Here is a 17,760-nt window from a genome sequence, read left to right on the forward strand (position 1 = left end):
AGTGCTATCTTCGTTCACATCCTTACGGCAAGAAATATTGGGTTAAGTCAGTGCCCATTGCGCGTGCTTTTATGATCGCTCATGATCGCGTTTGACATGACCACATATGTGTTCGCAGCGGTTGCCGCAGAATGCAGTTACGCTGGGACTAGGTGCGCGCTGTTCCCTTGTGCAACTTCACAACACGTGGTTGTCATTCATGATCACAGGGCTAGAGACGATGCGCGGCAGTTTTGTTTTGAGCGTGACGTTAAAAACGTATGGTAACGTTCTTAAAGATCGCTATTCTGCCACGGCCCCCACGTACATCAAGTCCACCGGCAGCATCATGATGAATGGACGAGCTGTCGCCGAGCAAATCAATGGGAATAAATTTAGCGAGATGTGCGTGTGGTGGCACAAAGCGTCTATCTGATGAAAACATGGTTCTTTCGATACGGCTATGCGCTCTGGATGTCACTAGCCGCCATGAACTGGCCGAAATGGTATCAGAATTTCGCGGCAATCCAAGGTAAGTTTCTTTCTCTACTCATATCTGATTAAGTATTCATTGTGACGAGATGTTTTTCACCTTGTTTTCTATGGGCGGCTCTCGAAAAATTGAAAATGATTCATTGTGGTGGAAATTTCGTTGTATCAGAATTCCTTATAGCCGGATTCGATTGTAAAGGTAGTGGAGCTTTTGAAGTTAATCAATAGGCGTAAGGTAGCTGACATTGGAAGGTATAACATGGAGAGAATCAAGCAGGCTGTAAATAGCGGCAGAAGCCTAAAAGCTGCGAAGGCAAACTTGTGCATAGGCAAAATCGGATGTATGCATTGAGGGACAAGAAAGGCAACGCAGAGGTACAACAGCCGAAATACATTTTGAAGCAATTTTTGAAGCAGCAAAATGCTTTACTTTTGGAACAACGAAATCCAAATTTAGAACAAGTTACAAGAAAAAAAATCAGAAACTTTTTTATCATGAAATACCAAATTTGGAGGAGCATAAATAAGAAAGCTTAGATTTTGGAAAAAAAAAATATGTCTAAACCATTCAACATCACCTAAATTGTGCAGTGTGAACATGAGCACTGCTATTTTAATGGATGTAGTATTTTGAACCACCCCACTGAGCAAACAGTGAAGTCCATATTAGCATTTGCTGCACCTTTCAGATCATTTGACATACTCCGCTCTGCCAAGCTAGTGGCCTTGTAATTCGGGAGACCCGTAAAACCAAGGAGTAGGGGTGGCGAAAAAAAACCTGGCGCACAATTTAGTTTTTTTTTTTTTTTTTTTTTTTGAGAAGCAGAAATTTCATTCACTAACAGCTACTGGCATTCACTGCTCCACATGATTGCCAAGAGCTTATTCAGACGCCAGGTATTATATTGGTACTCAGAATGATGCGGCATACAAACGCATGAGTAACCTAGCAAATTGCGCAGTATCCCATGAATAGCGCTAACAGCCCCTTCCAAATCTCAAATACGCTTTTTCCACTGGGCACCGGCATACTGCGGCGAAGGTGGCTTAAGTAGTATTACAAAGAAAGCTGTCATGAGATTACAACTTAGGTCACGCGCACTTGTCATGCCGCCACTGCCGCCGCCGGTGTCCGTAGCCACATCGCGCGAAATTAGAAAAAATAACCTACCACCAATGACACAGTGGGGCTCGAACCAGGTCCGCTGGGTGCCAGCCCACTATTCCACCACTGAGTTACGCCGGTGCTTGTAACTTGTAGCCAAACTTGCCTTAGGCAGGCTTGACCTAGCACCAATGACACAGTGGGGCTCGAACCCGGGTCCACTGCGTGCCAGCCCAGTATTCTACCACTGAGCTACACAGGTGCTTGTGACTTGTCAAACTTGCCTTAGGCAGGCTTGATGTCAGGAAAGCAATTGTGTTAATACTACTTATAAAGCATTTTACAACAGCCAAAAAACAACCAGTCAACACACAATGCGAATAGCGTAACGAGTGCACTGTGCAATGCTCCAACCCATAACAAAAGCTTGTTCTTGTTGCCCTATTAACTGTGGCGCATACCCACTTCAGCAATAATTCCTCATCGTCGTCAGCCACAGCATGAACCATTGACACAAAATTACTTGCAAGTGTTTAGCAGATACCACTATTCTTAGAAGAATGACGAAAAATAGCATAGCTAATGCTGGCTTACTACCCAAATAAATTTATCAATAATGACCTAGTGCGTATCAAGCAAGTGTGCTTCCAGTAATTACCCAATGAGTGTTTCGAAAAGGCTCTCAAAGGCCGCTCTTCTAGCTTTCGCTGTGACTGTGCTGCGCCTTCCGCGCAGGCCTGGCATTATTTCTTTGCATGGGTTACAACTAAAGCCAAGAAATTTTCTAACCGCTACACCACCCCCCACTTCCCACCATTTTTATTCTTTGACCGGGGCGTTAGTTGCTGCTTTGGCTCCACACCTGTTGGCCCGGCGATGGTACCAGATATCTATCGCCAGTGCCGTGGCTGGGATGACACAACTTTGAAGCAAACAAAAAAAAGAAGTTTGATGTGCCACTGCTAAGGCAATCGACGTGGTCGCTGGCAACACCGGCATTCGCAGTCAAGCTTGTTCGCACTACAGAAACGTGCCATATGCTTCCAGCTTTAGTTCCTAACAAGCCATAGCCACGTTTTCAGGATAAGAAATTTACATTTCCCGCAAAACGTTGGTGGCTGCGGCAACGCATTTTTGTCTTGAAGTTCTGTCGTCCCGCCTACAGGTATCTTCTTGTGCCACCCTCTTTAACGATATTCAAACTTTTCTATCAAGTGCAGCCATCGCAGAGAGCTTTGTTGATTCCGTACAAAACTGCAACTTAGCACACGACCGAACGCTCAATCAACTCTGATTAGGCCTAACCTGCCGTTTAGTATGTTGTCGCGGGAAGTTTGTTCAATACATGAAGGTTTGTTTAATACATGAAGGTCCGCCGTCGAAAAGAACCCACTCAAGCAATGAACCAAGAACAACTTGCCTCATACGAAGTTCGCATTCGCAACCAGGAGATCAACGACGACGAAAACCTCCCAAACTATACTGCATACTGGTCGCAAAGGCGAAAGCTCCCAACATAAAGCGGTAAAAGGTTTTTAATAGGCTTGTGCGAATAGTGAATTTTAGGTTCGAAGCAAATTCTGAGTGGATTATGATTTTGATCAAATAATTTTGAATCGAATTCAAATGGTATGTATGACATATAATGAAGAAAAGGAATATTTATCAGGACCTAACTAACCTGAACAACATTTCCTTTTAATTGAAACAGAGGCTCTATGCAAATGCCTTTTTTTTTTTTTCAAAGGAAGTCGAAACAACCTTCAGTAGTAGTTTCGGTAGGATGCAAGTGATAACCTGTAAGATACTAACGTTTTAAAATTTATTATACTTGGACTATATAAGCCGTCATAACAAGCTTAATAAAATGAAAAATTGATTTGAGGGTACCATAATTACTCGAATCTAACGTGCACCTTTTTTCCGGTTAAGCGAGTTCATAAATCGCATGCGCGTTAGAATCGAGTACGAAAAAAAAAAATGAATACAATCATTCTATTGCCATCGGCATTTCTAAAATGGCCGCCCCCTACGTGCGTCGGCATGGCGCGTCGGCCATTTCTGCCCATGTGTTTCCCATGTGCGGCACTTCGTACGTGTGTTGAGGAGTTCGTCATCTTGTAGTGCATTAGCATCGACAGCATGGAAGGGCCGACTCCAAAAACTCGAGTGCACCACAATGCCACTTTTAAAAGGGAAGTCATAGCGTGTGCAGAAACGGACGGAAATCGGGCCGCATCGCGGTCACGCGGAGTTCCCGAAACGTGCGTGCGGGACTGGCGGAAACAAAAGCAGAAGATTGTCGACAGCAAAGCTTCACGCAAAGGCTTCAGTGGACCACAGCAGGGTCGGTTTCCGCAAATTAAAGAGCTGCTCGGCGAGTATGTGCTTGAGCAGCGAGCGGCACAGCGGCCCGTGACGACAGAACTGCTCCAAGTGTGGGCTATGCAATTAGCCTTAGAAAAAGTCTAATGCCGAGCCAGTTTAAAGCGAGCAGGTGCTGGCTAACTAACTTTATGAAGAGGAAAGGCTTTTCCGTCCGAAGGGGAACGGGCATATGCTAAATGTTTTGCGGAGGAGTACAATGAAAAGCTTCACAGTTTTCAGAGGTTCGTCCTAAACTTGCGGCGCAACAACGGCTACCTGCTTGGGCAAATCGGGAATGCCGATTAGACGCCTCTTTACTTCGACATGGCTGGCACCACAACTGTCGAGAAGAAGGGGGCGAACCAAGTTCGCGTGCTGACATCGGTCCACGGTAAAACTAAAGTAACGGCAACGCTCTGTTACACGTCAGATGGGCACAAGCTTTTTCCGTACCTCATATTTAAAAGGAAGACGCTCCCGAAAGGAGCCGTTTTTTCGAGTGGTGTGACCGTGCGGGCCAGCGAGAAAAATGGATGCGCGTTGCAATCGATGTTTTACTTTTTTTTTTTTTGTCGTAGAAATCAGGTGCGCGTTACAATCGAGGGCGCGGTAGAATCGAGTAAATACGGTAACATGTTCTTTTAAAGGGGCCCTGCAAAAGTTTTTCAAGTAGCCATGGAGCCAATAAACATGCTTATTGCCTCACAAATTTACCACCACAAAGTTTCTAGAATTAGTCCAACACGAGCGGCGTTCCAAAAATTTGTCGCACCCTGCAACTGCACTTGCTCTTCTCATCAACACGAAATAGCTGAAAATTAAGCAGAGAGGAATGTCACGGCGAAAGAAAATACGACACACGCACCTTGTGACCTTGAGCACGTCCTTTTTTTCTTTTCTTCGAATACGTGGCTTTTCAGTGTTATCGCACACGCACTCGTGGACAAGCGGCGGCCTCCGACGGTGGCCACGATAACGACGAGCGCGTCGTGCTCAAATTAGCCAATGGCCGACAAGTGATTTTCGAGGTTGTAGTGTCATTTGTAGAGGAAAGAAAAATATTTTTTGCTTTGAAAATTTATTGTGAATTACAGGCCACGTGCTGCACTATAATAGTTGCCTCGCGTATTCTCGGTAGCCTTGACAACCAATCGGCAGCGTTTTCTGACCATGTTCAACAAGTGTTGCAGAGCCTCTTTAAATTTAGAGAGGGGCTTCGCGGCAAAGCGAATTTCCCCTGAGTATGTGCTTTCATGGCTTAGCACTTTTACATTGCAGTGAAACCACCTTTACAGGCGATGACATGCGGATTAATATACATTTATTTGTTCATTGCAAATACTTCGAAAATACCGTATTTACTCGCATAATCGGCGCACTCGCATAATAGGCGCACCCCTAGTTTGGTCGGGGAAAATTCGATTTTTTTTTTTTTAATTCCGCGCATAATAGGCGCACCCCGAACTTGGCCGTGATCAGAAACGATTCTACCCCCCAGCGGTACAGTTGGAACGCGGTCCCCGTACCCTGAAGAAAAAAAGAAGGCAAATCGACGAGCAAATAAAAAAAATTCGAGGTGCAACGACCTAACCAACGTGTTTGTCGAAATAAAACTTGAAAAAAAAAAAAAAGCGTCCATGAGCGAAAAAAAAAAACTGCTGTTCCATCAATTACTGATACCCCCCAAATCGCCGCGCTTTTTGGAGGTCACGTGTACAACAACGGGGGCTCGATCGCCATCACCACCATCAGAGAAAAAGAAAGAAACGCCATTTTGCAAGCGGTGTGCGTATGTTGTGGTCGTGTATTGAACTTTGGTTCCACCATGGGGAAGTACGCGAGCTACACGGCTGGGTTTAAACTGAAGGCAGTGCAGTACGCGCTGGAGCACGGCAACCGGGCTGCAAGCAGACATTTCGGCGTTGGAGAAACCAGTATTCGGTACTGGAGGGACCAAGAAGAAAAACTTAAGGCGACGAAGAAGACACGACGGGCTTTCCGCGGTGCCAAGACCGGCAGGTATCCGAACGTCGAAGAGCAACTGGTCCGGCATATACGGGAGCTACGACAAGACGGCTGTGCTGTGTCGTTGGATATTGTGCAGACTGAGGTGCGCAGAATAGTCCGAGCGCAGGGCATCGAAGCAAAAGAGTTCAAAGCCAGCTCCGGATGGACAACTCGTTTCATGCGGCGCCATGGCCTCGCACTGCGAAGGCGGACCACCTTGTGCCAGCGCTTGCCCGCAGCATATGAGAACAAAGTGGTGGACTTCCACAGTTTTGTTATAAAGCTCCGACAGCAGAAAGACTTCATTTTGTCCCAGATCGGCAACGCTGATCAGACCCCCTTTTGCTTTAATATGCCGTGGAACACGACAGTGGAGGAGAAAGGTGCACGGAGCGTCATCGTCAGAACGTCTGGCACTGATAAACAACGATGCACCGTAATGCTGGCGGTGACAGCGGATGGGCGTAAGCTACCGCCTTACGTTATTTTTAAACGTAAGACGCTCCCAAAGGCAAAATTCCGTCAAGGCATCTACGTCAGAGTACAAGAAAAAGGCTGGATGAGCGCGGAACTCATGGTGGATTGGGTGAAAACAGTCTGGGGTCGGCGGCCGGGTGGTCTGTTGTTGCCGTCCATGCTTGTCCTGGACAGTTTTCGTGGACACCTAGTAGACCGCGTACGAGATGAGCTAAAGGAGCTGCGCACAGATCTGGCAGTGATTCCGGGCGGCCTCACATCGATACTGCAGCCTTTGGACGTGTCCTTGAATAAACCTTTCAAGGACAATGTTCGAAGGCTGTACACCACCTGGATGGCTGGAGGACAACATCAGCTGACTACAGGTGGTAAGATTAAGAGGCCGCCTGTGGAAATTCTGTGCGCTTGGATCGTGGAAGCGTGGCAGGCGATCTCCGACGAAGTCGTCAGGAAAAGCTTCAAGAAGACGGGTATCTCGAACGCACTGGATGCGAGTGAGGATGACATGTTGTGGGGTGCGGATGATTCGGACACCGAAAACGAATCCCCGCTCGGCGAGGATGAATGTGTGATCTCCGACTCGGACTCCGAATAGGGAAAAGAAGGAACAGCTACGACTTTTGTGTAAATAAATTTTACGTGTGTGTGTGCAGTTGACGGCTCTCGCTTGTTCATTAAAAGGTACGTAGGTATGTTTGTTTTATGCTGAATTAATTGGTAAACGATAAAGTCGCCTTTTACTTGACAAGTGTGCAGATTTAAAGCGCGAGAACCGAGTTGAAAAAATTTTCGAAAATTTTACCCCGCGTAATTGGCGCACCCCTAACTTCGAGCCGGATTTTCTGAAGAAAAAGTGCGCCTATTATGCGAGTAAATACGGTATTCGATAATTTAAATTGGAATCGAAGCGAATTCAAATACTCAACTATTCGTTCAAATATTCAAAGCATTCGAATATTCGCACAAGCCTAGTTTCTAATTTACGGTACCAAACGCGATATATGTAGCAAGCATGATAACAACTATGCGTATAGTACATGGGGTTCTATGGGAGGGTGAACAGGAACAAAAAAAAAATGCATTGTAACCGGTCCTGCATTATAAGCGGTTACGTTCTAAGTGGTCTATACTGTATTGAAATGGTGTATGAACAACACTGCTTTGGAATACCTGTGAGCATACATAAGTATAAACAGGAATCCAAGTAAGACTGATAGTAATGCTGAACATAACCAGATAGGACCTTTGGTCGGCAAAAGAAAGTGCAACTCACTCAGACCCACTCAAGAAATACATATTGCGGTTTGGACTCACTCATACTCAGACTAATGGCTCAATCTGAGTCTTAGCGAGTCCGATTGAGTATCTCATGAGTGTGTTCGCCGACGTATGGTTGTGGGTAACACGTGCCACTGGGCAAATGGTAATATTTTGATGGGCTGGGGCGGAAACATCGGCTTGTTATGCTGACATGTAACTGCGTAGCGAAATCCACATCCACATAAAGTTCCGTTCGCTGCTGCTCGCGGGCTTTGTCGGCTTTGCGAAGCCGTTGCTGCCATACATGGTGGCGTGTGTGGAGCAGTAGCAGTCTCTGTGTGCGCTCGAAGCAACGTGAACTAAATGTAGCAATCATAGAGTCCGATTTGTCTGCCCGCAAGGATGCCACCTCCAACGAAAAAGCGGAAGTTCATCACGTTAGAAGATAAGGCTGCGATTATCACTGAGGTGGAAAAGTTCAGGGGAAAATGGGCATTACCGACAAGTTCAGCATTGAGTGCAGCTCGCTCGCTGTCCACGATGATTAAGAACAAGGCCTACATTTTTGGTGCGCTTGAAAATAGCGCGAGAGCAAGCAAGAACAAAACCGTGATAGCTGCAGCGTTCCCGGACATGGACAAAGCAGTGTTTGCATGGTATTGTGAACAGCAGAAAACCTTGGCAAAGTAAACATATTGTTATGGGGAAAAGGCGTGAGAGAAATATGTTTACTACGTGGCGCTACGGAGCAGTACTGACTTTCGGCAATACCACGTGTTTTTAGTCAATTCCATGTCTTATACTCGTGCCGAAGAGTATAAGACAGGGAATACTCGTGCCAACAAAACTACCAGAACAGCCAGCTTTTTTGCTTTCCCTGCCGATTTCGTTATTGCGGGTTTAAACTGCACATGATGTTTTATGGGAGGGCGGAACAGGAGTCAGAAAAACCGCTCTACAGCTGGTCTTGCACTATAAGCGGTTATGTTATAAAATGTTTGAGCTTATTGAGGTTCAGCGATACATTCATTTTTTTTTTTTTTTTTTCATGCTGCCTCCAGTTGAAGCATGTGGCTTCAGCAACCATTATTGCAACCAGTACAAACAAAACACATCTGCAGGTCTACTCTGCTTGCGTATCAAGATAACAAGCTAGCTCACCATGAAAGATGTACATAGTGTGGCATGTTGTTGTACAAGTATGGAAAAGCAATCCTGTACTCAGTACGAATGGGCTGGCGTATGATGATCTTGTTGATGTCGTTGAACTCATTCCAGTCTTCATCCCTGAAACAGCCATCAAGCCATTTATTTCAAAATGCACTCTTGTTGCAAATTGCTCAAACACACATACGAATCAAAGTTGCGGGTTAATAACGCCGAGTGCTATATGTGTTTAAATGAAGCACCACAGACACACGGTGTGACAGTGACGCTTGTGCAGAGCGCCTCACAGTGAAGGTACCAAGTACATTTGATTTAGAGCAATTTTGGGATCAGCAGAATTTTGTTTTAGGAGCATTTCGGAGTAGTAGTTTTGCATTTAGGGCACCTTGGAATTACACGTTTAGAAGTGCATAGGGGTCACTGCTGCCCTTTTACACCGGAAGACTAAGTTCTCATGAAGGGATATGCAAATATTTCCATCCATTGCGGATCTCAAGCAAGAATGCTTTTCAGAGCGCCGAATCACTAAATTATCCAAATCAATGTATTGCGTAGGATTTGAACCCAGATCCTCTGTGCACAAATTGAGAATTCCATAACAGAGCTGCTTCAAATTTCATTGGAATAGCACTTATACAGGTATCATGTCAGTAAGGGATCACGTCCTCTTAGAATTTGTGCTGTGTAAATGCAACAATGCTAAATCACCAACTAGCATAAGCTAACAATCTTTTCCACTCTATCCTGGATATCTATTTTTGCATCCTTCGTGATAGCGGTTACGAACACTGGCACAGTGATGGAAGTGACTTTTTACTTTTTGGAGCATACTTTGGAGAAGGAAATGTACTGCTTTGAAGCAGCCATAAGTGTTTTTAGAGCAGAAAATGGTAGTTTAAGGGGGGACATGGGTCTTGAAACAATTTCGCTTACTTTTTAAGCAAACTTAACGAAACTTGCCAGTCTTGTTGCTTTTTTTCTGCTGATTTGAAATATGCAATTATTTTTTCCATCAGCCAATTAGTTCTCAAGATAATTAGAGGTAATCTGCCATGTTTTTCCGTAACAATAGAAAAAAAAGTATTCATCAAAAAACTATAATCTGCATATGTCAGATACTAGAAACACTGGTGATTGCAACATAGCAAGCAGTTTTTTTATTAATTGCTTGTAAGAGATTTTACAGCTAACTGAACTTGAGCACTTGAAATAGTGCCACCAGTCACCCAGAAATAAAGCAAATTTAAAATTTGCTCGAAAGAAATTTCAAAAATCTGTTTGCTACATTTCAAACACCACCCCATTGGCTTTGTCCTAAAAAAAGAATTATAGCTCTATCTACCCGCAGTGCTGAGATATTGCTTCGGCAAGCTTGCAAGAAGTCAGAAATTCAGCTTTTGAGAAAATGAGCAAAAACACAAAACGTCAAATTTAATGAGAAACACCAGGAAATATTTACATGCTTACACTAGCAAGTGCCTAGTATCCACCAGGAACATAGTCCTTTTGACCTTTGTCAACTCTGTGGCGCTTTCCCAGGGCCTGCTTCACATTTTCAGCCGACACATGCTTTCGAGCAGATGCGGTCATCCTCCGCTTGTCCTTCTCTGCCAGGCGTTTCGAGTTTTGCCGGCCAGGGGTCAGGCTGAGCTTTTTGAGGATGCCTGTTGCAGCTCTTCATTGAACTTCATGACGGCCTCACCGACAGCAGCCTCAACAGTAAACAGTGAAGCGTGCCGCTCCTTTGGTGCAAGCGCCCAGATCATGGCGTGCAAGCTTTCATTGTTATTCTGCGTCTTGCCACGCTGGCACCGCTCCAGCAGATTCCTATCCGATAAGCGCTCGTAGACAGGCAGCAACGCTTCACACACATGGGCGGGCAAGCTGTAGCGGTGCTTTGGCGGCGGCTGTCCTTTGGCCTCGGCTGCATTTTGCCGGCACCACGAGTCAGGGCCTGTTGGACAAAGGCTGTGGTTGGGTGCATCATCACGTGAAGTGACATGTAAGTAGGTTGCCATAACAGCCCTGTGCGTTGCATCTACATCCCCCTTGTGGGACTTCAAGGCCCACCCATAATATGATGTCAACTTGTTGACCAAATCTCCAGTGAGTCTGCCCTTGCCCCCAAGGCCATGCCCCTTGTGCTGGGAAAGCAGCTTTCGCAGGTTTGTCCCCATGCGCTTCTGGACGTGGTTGACGCAGTCCTCCTTCAGGATGTCCATGTAGCCGTACACTTTTTCTTCCTGCAAAGCGAGGTAGGCCCGACTGTCTCCGTCTGACAACACGGTTGTGTAGCGGAGGTTGTGTTTGGAGAGAGACCTTCGGAAAAGGATAAGTGCGGCCTCAACTTCCATTTCACCAGCTTTCTTGCTGGTGTTTTTTTGACATTGGTGGTTTTCCACCCACGTTTGGTACGAAGGGTCGTTCTCCTTAGGCTTCTGCTCACAGGCTGCACAGAAATTGCTCAAGACAACATAGTCCAATACAAACCCTGTAAAAAGCTCAATCACCGTTCCGACGCCGATGTGGGAAGAATGTCCGCAAGTCATCCAAGACCCATCGTAGGAAACGGCGATGTTGCCAGGTATGTTTGTACCGAGCTCGCGATAAAGCTCTCGAACGGAACTCGCGCACTCGGTCATCAACTCCTCGGAAGCAGAGGCCACTGCAGGCGTCAGTTTTTTTTTCACATAGTTTTGCCACGTCTTCGTGTGCAGACCCCGGTGCGATATATTCATGGCAGAACAAATGTCGTTGAGCGCCGTTTGACGATTGCCGGTGCTTTGCATTGCACGCGCTGCGAGGATGTTGACGCTGAATGGGTTTATGTTTTGGTCCCCGGCCACACGCGGCGAACTCCACGCTGACGAAATATCACCACAGTTGACGCACGTAATCAAAAGCGTCACAGCCAGACCGTACTTCCGATTGCATTTGCTGATATTCACATCACCGCCGCAAGTTTTACACTTCACGCACCTCAACAAGTCATTCACACAGTCTAAGCTGATGACGACGAAGCTCACGTTGTCAGCCGAGTCGGCCGCGGCACCGTCACCGGCAGCAGCCAGGCGATCTTGTTTTCGCGTCGTTGCTGAAATTGACGCCAGCTCTTGTAGCTTGGCTTCGGCATTTCTCGCATTTTCGTGCAACTCTGCTGGCTGCAGGATTTTTGTATCAATGCGAACGCGGCCACTTCCACTCGCACTTTCACACGCTGGTGGAGCCGTTAGGCCTACACCAGCCGGCTCGGCGGCGGCGATGCTTGGCGCTGATGACCGGCCGTCCTCGACGCTCGCTGCTGGTGCTGCCCGACGCTTCGTGGTGTTAGCAATGAGGCTTTTTTTTCTTTTCTTTCCGAATCTGTGCACTGAGTGGAACTTTCCCGCTCGAGACGCCGACGCACACCGCTCCATCGTCGATCGCAGAATTCAGGAATGGCGCCGACGGGGGCCAGCAAAGCGCGCACAACGCAGCCAGAGCAGACGCCACAAGCCGACTTCAGCCAATCATGCTCTGAGAAACGGTCACGTGCACTAAACAACCAATCGTAGCATGCGTTTTTACTCTTTTTTGATGGTTGTTTTCTCCACAACCAATGAACGCACAGAAGCCACAGTGGCTGGAATTTGAAGGCGAAAAACTGCTCTTTCAAACGATACCAAAATGGCCGCGAGTGCAGCTGTGGACATGGAGTTACGAATTTATAAAAAACTGGTTTTTGGTGTCCGGAGCTGTGCGAATTCCGCACGCGCACGGGCTAGGAATTTAATATTACAGCTAAAATATTGATCGGAGAGATATGAAAGTCAGTACACCTGTAAAAAAATACCTGTAGTTTCTGAAAATGCTGTTTACAAAAAATTGCTTTTTTGGCGATTTTTCAGCTCCAAAGACCCGTGTCCCCCCTTAAAGCAGCGATTGATGTTTCAGGAGCAGATACTAAATTTGCCACACATTAATTGGAAGTTCAGAGCATTGTCAAAGCAATGTCGTCTCATAAATACCAATATATTTAACAGACAACAATCAATGTCAATTTTATGAAGCAAACAATGACGCGTTGTCCTATATGTGCTGTGAAATGAGCTAAAATTTAATATAGCAGTATTTGTGGCAGAAATCAAATCAAACCGGAGAATCTGAGTGCCACATTTTGGAAATGACCAGAGTACCATATAAATGTTGTTAAATAAGCAGTAGATAATCAGTATAAGATAAAAAGAATCCTGCTCATTTTTCACATTTAACCACATTAGTCTGCATGTCTAGCTGGGAGAAAAAAAACAGCCAAATGAGCTGTATGCTTAATATGCCAGTTGTCACACAAATGAGATTGGAACCGATAATGCTGCACACTAGGAGCACACTGAGATGATAGTAGACAGATTCTTTTCCGTTTCTTTGCGACTTATGAGTCAGTCAAACAGTGAAAGCTAGTCATTCTCCCAGTGTCATTTCGGAGGTTTGGAGCAATCGAAGCAGCACTTCCATCACTGCTGGCAGACAACTACGCCACAAAAATCTGCTCTTGTGATCTCATTGCTAGCAGCCTTCGCTGTAAAAAGAATACCGGATTAATAGTGCTATACTTCCCAAAATATCCTTCAAAATACAGTAGAATTCCCTTTACGTGAGACACTGATAAGAGAGACAAAGGGGTATAAGAGGCACCAGTGTGCCTCCAGTAAAATACGTGTTGATAAGAAAATGCACACAATGAACCCTGCTTATAAGGGACATCTTGTATAAAAGACAAGAACTGCTGCTCGGAGCATGCCTCTTATAAAAGGGTTAAACTGTAAGCGCACATTTTTATCAAAATGCAGGGCTGCTAGTAGGCCTACAGGGTTCACCTAGGTTCTGTGGGTGTATATCTGTTCCCAGTGATGTGCAAATTTTGATGCCCCCGTTCATAATGAAAGTGCAAGCTAACATGGATGCTTAGGCATGTTGGTGCAACATGGCAGAAACAAAAAATAAAGCACAAGAAAGTGCAAGAAGGTGCACCTTCTCGCGCCATAAAAGTGCACGGCTTTACCCAAGTCCTGTAACCATAGGTAGCACATACGGAGATACCAACTTTATTCAAATCTAGGCCGATAGTTCTTTTCAAATTTCTTTGTATCAAACTCAGGGGTCGGCGTGTTGGTGCAACATGGCAGAAACAAAAGATAAAGCACAAGAAAGTGCATGAAGGTGCACCTTCTCACGCCATAAAAGTGCACGGCTTTACTTAAGTCCTGTAACCATAGGTAGCACATACGGAGATACCAACTTTATTCAAATCTAGGCCGATAGTTCTTTTCAAATTTCTTTGTATCAAACTCAGGGGTCGGCTTAGATGCAAGGATGGTGAAAAACTTGCCATTTTTCATTGAAGAACAGTGGTGCACAATTAGTGCCACCTAGACGGTATTGTAGTCATTAGTAGCCAAGCAAACACTTGGTTAAAACACACATGTGAGGTCACCATTTTAACCTTTCTGGCAAGTGTTGAGGCGAGCTTCAAGTGGTTTGTGTGTGGCGTAGTTCAATGGCGCAAGGCAGTGTCATTATAGTGCCGCTTATAAAACGAAAGTTGTCCTAGTCGCGGAGTCATCGTCAAACGTTCAAGCCAGGCAGTACTTTGGAGTGGAAAACATCCCAGAAATTTTATGCGTTAGTATTTCAAAAAGTGCTGGATATCCAATGCGCTTGATGGCACTGAAGATTGCACACTGTTTGAAGACAGCGACAAAGAAGTCAACAGCGACGACTCGGAATGAGCACAGCATTTTTATGATGCAAATGACTAGAAGCAGCGCGAAAAAAGCGGCTACAAAGAAACACAACAGCACTAGCACCTGCATGTTTCTGAAGTTATTTGCGACATGAACAAACTGCTTTGTTTCATGTTTATGTTCAATAAATGTTTTCTCTTTGTGAACACTGTCTTTGCTGTTTTGTTCAGCCACCTGGCTTCGGACTTTAGGAGGTCGACTTAGAATCGGGGTCGGCCTAGGTTAGAGTGAATACAGTATTTAGCAGCAGATCACGGGCGAAGTTAGTATGGGCTGCGAATAAGTGAACCTTGAAGACAACCTTGCAGACTTTTAAGCAACTCATTGTACAATGACTGTTACGATAACGGCGGGTAATCAATCTCCAATGTGAACGAGTTGGAGGCTTTCATGCTGTTGCAAAGTTCGTGCTGCATGCAAAAAAAAGAAAAATCACATACTTTAAATAAACATGCATAGTTTGGTGTTCACCATTGTAAAGGTAGGCCCTTTTTGGTAAATAAAAGATATGTAGTTATGGGCAATTTTTGCACTCTGCATGTGAAGATACTCAAATTCATTTTAAATGGATACTGTATTTTCTTGCCCATGACTCAACCATACATTAAAAATCGCACACCCAACTGTTAACCACAAAAAAAAATAAATAAAGAGTGATCCCCACGTACTGCTCAAAAATGCAGTAAATTCTCCAAAACTTTTATACTGAAGTACAGTAAAATCTCATTTATTCAGTCACAAGGACTGTGAAAGATCTTTGGATCAAGCGGGTTTTCAAATAATCAAAACATACAAAAAGTGGCATATTTGAATATTATTGGTAGCTCAAGCTAATGGGACACAAAAGGAACTCGAAGACACAACACAGCACTACGTGCACATGTGTCCCGTTACCTTGTGCTACCATTATGATTCAAACAAGCCATACTAACAAGCCCGTTTTGGAACTTTATACAAACTGCAAGTAATAAGAGGTAGCCATTTGCTGTGCCGGCTAGCTTGCGGCTCTAAAGGTTATGCTTTCCAATAATACCTAGCCCCATTTTGCTGCAAACAAGAAAGATTGTGGGCCTCCCTGCTGCAAAAGAAGTAAAAGAAAAGGTCTTGTCGACAACTTGATTGATATGTGGGGTTTAACGTCCCAAAACCACTATATGATTATGAGAGACGCCGTAGTGGAGGGCTCCGGAAATTTAGACCACCTGGGGTTCTTTAACGTGCACCCAAATCTGAGCACACGGGCCTACAACATTTCCGCCTCCATCGGAAATGCAGCCGCCGCAGCCGAGATTCGATCCCGCGACCTGCGGGTCAGCAGCCGAGTACCTTAGCCACTAGACCACCGCGGCGGGGCAATCTTGTCGACAACTTAAATGTGCATTTAGCAAAAGACATGCTTCACTGCAACAAAGTGATAACACGCGAGCAGCATGTAACCAGCAACCCGCAGTGTCAGCATGTCATGATGCATCCATTCGCCCATTCTTTCTGGTAAAAATAAAGAACTTAATTATGGCCAGTGAGACGGAATTCACGGTGTATTTTGACTGGAAAACATGATCACTGCAGTTTTAGATGCGAAGCAGCTTAAAACAGGTGCTTTGTTAATCCCTCCCATGGCGTCTGCACCCCCACTGCGCAGGCGCATACCCTCGCCCTTTCTCCCTTCGAAGAATTTTCTACTCTACGAGGCGGCGCACACAAGTGGTGGTACGACCGCTGCATACTCCACTAAGGGCACCACGGTAGTTCCGTCATATGAAATAACACAGAGCACCTCATTTTCTCCTGCGCAACGCTGCGATGAGCACCAACGTCAACAATGCTGCCAGTGTAAGTGTTAACGCCAGTGCCAACGTCAGCGTTGCGGAAAAGAAGGCTCGGGCCACCGCCAAAAAACAGGAGCGGCGATGTGACGATCCCGCTCAAGCAAACCATTTCACTGCTGCTTTGCATCCACGTATGGCTCCCTTTAGCGGGAGATGGTGTAATTTTTTGAAGTAAACGTTGCGGGCAACCAGCAGCGCAAGTGTGCAAATTGCTGAAGCAACCACTAATCAGCAGAAGTTCGCGTACATCACAAATTTAATCAGATTTACATTTATCAGTTTCGTTATATTTCAAAAAAGAATAGGCAAACCATTACGCGCTGACATCACAAAAATCATAAGACCTGCTACCTGCATGTTGCCGCTGTTTTGAAAGCACATCTTGTCTGAAGGCACACATTTCAGACGACTAAATGATTGAGAACCCGCCCCACCACCACCACCGAACAGATGCAAGGCTGGGATGCTTAAAATGTTACTCATTAGTATCCCTACACTTCAATGTCTATTTACCTTGCGACTCCTAGGGGCCGTCGTTTATGCGGGTTTGCGGCGAAATCGATAATTGACACATGACACCCATAGTTTTCAACTTAATTGGACTGGTGCTGACTACCACTTCTAATTATACACTCAAACATACCACATTTACTCACGTAATAAACCCATCTTTTTTCAGAAAAGCTGACACCGATTTGGGGGAGGGTTCATTACGCGGGAGAAAGAAGTGACGGGAATTATAACAGCCAAAATTTCGCGTGACGGCTTTGGTTGTTTTGGCCAGTGAAATGCGCGACAAATCCTTTTTGTAGCCCCAAGCTCTTTTTGTTTCTTCCATAACAAAAGCGCACGGATCGATGCCAAAGTGTCGTCCAGCCTCTCAGTTCCCATGCTCCAGCGCATGCCGTTAGTAATGAGCCGTGTAGCTAGCGTATCGGCCGAACACGCCCTGCGCAAGAGGGGTCACTACGACAAAGTTCCCACCGACAAACCCAACAACAAAAACGCAGCGTCGAATGGCGGCACATATATGTTGCGGTAGACGTTGTGACGTTGTGAGTGCACGATATGCCGTCGGCGCGGTGGTTGCGATTGCTCTTTGCATGGCCTCAGAGATGGCGGGCACATGGCGTAGAAACACGGGGCGCGCCCGCCATCTCAGAGGCCACGCACTTTATTTTTTGCTTTGTTTTTGTGCCGCTGTGCTCGCGTGCCGCTATCAGCAATGCAGGTGTCCGCTGCATTCGACAGAGGGTGGTTTGTCGCAAAAGGCGCGACTTTAAAATTTTTGTTG

General features: G+C 45.6%; 1 protein-coding gene across 1 annotated transcript in view; it reads right to left on the reverse strand.

The window, feature by feature from the left end:
- The window catches only part of Prp8 (pre-mRNA processing factor 8), a 218,037-nt gene that overhangs the window by 150,966 nt on the left and 49,311 nt on the right, over positions 1-17,760 (reverse strand). The window contains exon 7 of the mRNA XM_037433717.2: positions 8,849-8,974. Within this exon, the coding sequence (XP_037289614.1) occupies positions 8,849-8,974 (126 nt within the window). The remainder of the gene's footprint in view (positions 1-8,848; positions 8,975-17,760) is intronic.

Source organism: Rhipicephalus microplus, chromosome 3 (assembly GCF_043290135.1).
Source record: "Rhipicephalus microplus isolate Deutch F79 chromosome 3, USDA_Rmic, whole genome shotgun sequence".
Taxonomy (NCBI): Eukaryota; Metazoa; Arthropoda; class Arachnida; order Ixodida; family Ixodidae; genus Rhipicephalus; species Rhipicephalus microplus.